Source organism: Vigna unguiculata, chromosome 3 (assembly GCF_004118075.2).
Source record: "Vigna unguiculata cultivar IT97K-499-35 chromosome 3, ASM411807v1, whole genome shotgun sequence".
In the NCBI taxonomy this organism is placed as follows: Eukaryota; Viridiplantae; Streptophyta; class Magnoliopsida; order Fabales; family Fabaceae; genus Vigna; species Vigna unguiculata.
This window is the reverse complement of record NC_040281.1, coordinates 5,958,425-5,962,945: the sequence shown is the minus strand read 5'-3', so window position 1 is coordinate 5,962,945 and position 4,521 is coordinate 5,958,425. Positions and strand designations below refer to the sequence as shown.

At 32.5% G+C, this 4,521-nt stretch overlaps 1 protein-coding gene across 1 annotated transcript; it reads right to left on the bottom strand.

Annotated features, from left to right (window-relative positions):
• Positions 1-744: 744 nt before the first annotated feature.
• Positions 745-3,808, bottom strand: LOC114176421. Its single transcript, XM_028061463.1, has 7 exons — positions 3,603-3,808; positions 3,250-3,335; positions 2,563-2,706; positions 2,339-2,447; positions 2,024-2,147; positions 1,469-1,742; positions 745-1,027 (listed from the first exon to the last, which is right to left on the bottom strand). Exons 1-7 carry the CDS (start codon positions 3,706-3,708, stop codon positions 920-922), a joined length of 951 nt encoding a protein of 316 aa, XP_027917264.1. The 5' UTR covers positions 3,709-3,808; the 3' UTR covers positions 745-919.
• Positions 3,809-4,521: the final 713 nt, after the last annotated feature.

Genomic DNA, 4,521 nt, shown 5'->3' with positions numbered 1-4,521 from the left:
CCAAGTCATTTCAGGCCTTACTCGAGTTAGATTGTGTCAGAACCATGTCAAATTAGTTGGGTTACACTCTAAACTTGAATCAAATCAAGCCTAGGTCAGACCAAGTTGGTTGAGACTTGTGGGTTAGGAATAACTAAATTCAGGCTAAGTCAATGATGAACCAGTGAAACTTAATGTGTGTTTGGTTGCACGTCCTTTTGACATATAATTGATTTATCAACATAAAATGTATGTTTGTTGGTTTTAAAATCAATTTAAAACTAAAAGATTCACGCCCACATAGAAACAAATAATATTAGTTTTCGCGTCCATGAGATCGATTCAACAAAATCAATTTTTTCAACGCATATCCAAACACACTCAATAAAAAACAAGCTACATCAGGCATAATAGAACTAAACTCAAATCAACCTAAGTTAGATAGAGATAAGATATATTAGGTTTCGTCGAACCTAATAAGTCAATATCAAGACCAATTGAATCAAGTCCAACTCAAATTAGACTTAATTAGGTCAGAAAAGTCTAACTAGATCAAATCAACATCAATTTGACATACATAGATTAGGTCTACTCAAATTCAAATCAAAATCAAGTCAATTCAAAACTAAATATAAAACTAATTTAAAAAGAAAAAAAAAAACTATGGAAACTGAATTTAGTCTAGCATAAAAGGTATTGGAAAAATGCAATCCGATTTGATCTATTCAAAATAAATCTGAATTTTGAATTCAATCTATTTTATTATATATATGTCTATATGAATTAAATCTGTACATGAAAAATTCACAAATTTCCAAACACTAGAACAATTATACAAGTGAAACCTAAGTGAGAGTGGCTCGGGAATTTTATGAGCGAAGTGCATATCTTCCTAACAAGGGCCAAACTGCCAACCAAGGTCTTTATGATCCCTTCAAATTCATAGGAGGCCCAATGTTTTGAGGTGCTGTACATGCTCCGCAGGGATGGATGGAGGACACCAATCAGGTCCTGTTATCTCTCCATCAATGTCTTCAACCACGTACTCCTATCATAACCAAAACATCACAACATCATTTACACTACCCACAATGGAAGGAAAAACATGTAGTATAAGCTTCACATAGACTTAAAAAATAGTTGTTTATAACCATCATAACCATCTTCTATCCTCCATTGCTTCCAAGTTCCACTAAATTCATCTAAATGAACCAAACATAAAAGAAGAAATAGAGTGTAGACTCTTCCTCTCTTAAAAACAAAATAGCTTTGAAGATGTATATTATCTTGGATTTAAAGGCCAAACAGACAAAAATCGTTTTCTTTACCTCCTGCAGTAATTTCTAGATAAGTTCCTCAGTAAACAAAGCAAATAACTAAATGGACCTGTTGCTCATACAGCAAGGTATTTAAGTTGACTCAGCAGCTGTAGTGAATCAATAATTGAACCAAATGCACAAAAGACAAAAAGAAAGTAAGCCAGAGGCACCTTTGTTAGCATCCTTTTTGCAAGTATGTGATGATGACGCTGCCATATCCGTTGTCCTACCATTGTAGCCACTAATACACTGTAAAATATCCCAATTACAGTAAAGAGTACTACAAAAATCAAAGCCATTATGAGTAGTACTGGTAGCTCTGTATCCTCGGAACCTCTCATGCAACCACAACATTCCGTTTCCATGTTTCCGCAACTCTCCAAGCATGAATTACATTCAAGCCACGTGAAAGAAGTACCTCCATAATTATAGTTGGCACGAACTCTGCCAAGACAACAAACAAAACAAAACCAACCTTAATCACTACCATTGAGGATCACACACTTTCTGACATATACTTCAAATATAACATGAAACGGAATACTTTCTGAATTGAGCATGTCCAAAGATGTATAAAATATAAGAGCTACATACTTAAGTATTTTAACAGTGTCAAGAAAGGAAAATATACTGTGCTTCAAGTAATTATTATTATGACTCACGAGTATATGCATTTCAACAGTGTCAAAGGTTTGTTGTTGTGAGTATTTAAAAGCAGTTATTACCCGGGTTGACAGCAACAAAGACATATTTCTCGACAAGGCTGATCCAAATCATTGAGAACTGCTCGATCAGAACAAGTGATAAAGCATCCAGAGAGGCCAATAAACACAAAAAACAACACTGCTCCTGCATTTGGCAAGACCAAAATGAAATCAATGAAGAACCAGAATAATCCTATGTATGGAAAAAGCAAACTACAAATACAAGAAATTAATCAATATCAGAATTTACCACCATCGTCCAGCATAATAAATTAGTAACAGTAATACATGTAATAAGCATTTTGATGACCACTGCTCAAGTCCATAGTAATTTACCACATATATAGTAAAAGCTCAACACATTATCAAAACCGAAAACAAGACGAAGCTGATACTGCTGGGAACCATCTATCAGATAAACCAAATAGGCCAGTGCAGCAATCACCTGCAGACAAAAAGAAATAAGGTTTGTGATGCAGAATTAGAACATTTACATGCAAACAATTATTATATATGGATATGTCTTTATATGGATAGGAAAATCGAAAAAAATCACCTACAAGCTGTACAGCCAAAAATATAAACAAAATGTCTCTGGTTACAAAAAACCGAAATTTGAAAGTACGCCATTTTCTGTAAGCATCATGAACACTCAAATGGTATTGAGCCTTGCAGGTAGTGCAGTGAGCAAACGCAAACCCTTCCTGCAAGAAAATTCAGTAATTTACACCTATTAGATCAAGCACTGGAGCAGCAACATTATTACACAGAAAAATTATCTTTTACAATTGTTCACCCCTGACATTTTAGTCTCTAAGCTGCACCTGAACTTTATGGGATCATTTTCCAAGGGAAAATTGGACCATATAGTATGTATCTGTTTTCATCACTATGTGAAGTAAATTATCCTTTAAAGATGAGTATGTGGATAAGTATATATTAAAGAGATCTCAGTATAGCCTTCAAATTCAAATGAACTCATACCTTACTAAAAGTACTACAATTCACACATAAAAGATACGTAACAAGACAAATGTGGACTCAGAAACGATAACTCAACATGCACAGTGTTTAATTTATCAGCCGAGCAAAAAGTGCAGACACATGAAAGTTGTCGCATTCTAGCAATAAAATTCATCACCTAATGCATTGAAAATCTCTTCTTGATATGGTTATAGCACAACAAACTTCACATCGTACACAGTGTTGAAATTTGAAATGCTTTAAATGGGGACAGCATCTTTTACCTTAACCGCTCGCCAATGATCCAAACACTCTCGATGTACATACTTTGACGTCCCTTTGCATTTGCAAGGGGCAATGAAATCTCTACCTGAGAAGAGTAAACAGATACATAAACAAAACAGCGTAATAATAGATCCAAATATTTAGCTCCATAACGAAACTTCCACATATTTGAAGCTAGCCAATACATAACTGCCAGAAAAACCACTCTGCTTACAAATAAAATGAAATAAGAACTACGTAGTAAGAGCAACAACATAATAATAAAAGGGCTAGATTGAAATGATTAAATCTAGAATCCCAGTAATTAAAACGAGGATATATAAGTAACATGAAGTGGAATGAACCGAAATACCGTCAGTTTCAAGACAAATCCGGCATTGAATTTGTTGGGAGGGAGCGGCTTCAAGGTCGATCTCAGTAACCGGTGATGGAGGGAGAAGAGGAGAAGAATCGGTCATTTTGAAAACGCAGAGAAAGTAAGACGAAAATTAGCGGTGTTGTTGAAGAAAGTGTGACATAACATGAAACCTAAGGTTAAGGTGACTATTGACTTTGCAGATCAGTATATATACCTCGCAAAACAAGGAAGAAGATGAGTCTACCCCTAAACTGACGTGGCAAACGCAGCCAATTAAATTAAATTATGAATAAAGAATCTAAAGTATGGGGGAAGTTTTTGCTTGTGTGGACATACTTTTACCATGTATGTTTTTGTAACGATATAATTTCGTATTTAAATTAAAAGAAATTATAGATTTAGTCTCTATTTATACAATATATTATGCATCATATTATGAAAATTACATGTTTTAATATATTATTAAATATTTTGAAGATATTTATAAATGATATTTTATGATATAGTGATTTATTATTAGATCATGATATATGTATAAGATGTTATAAAATATTTCTAAAATATTTATAATTAATATTTTATGATATAATATATTTTTTGTATCACATTTTATGATACGTTTTTAAGATATTACAATTCGGTGCATTAAACATTCGTTTAAATTTGCATTTTGATATGGAGAGTTTGATGTTGACTTATAAAATTTTAAGAGTCAAATTACAATATAGAATATTAAGAATCATGTAATTACAATATGAAATATTATCATTTGTAGAGATTGTAAAAATACGAGAGATATAAGATATATGATAGATATAAAAGACATGTTACAGGAGAAATTTGTTAAATAGTTTATATATATATATATATATATATATATATATATATATATAAAACAAAATATAAAATCAAA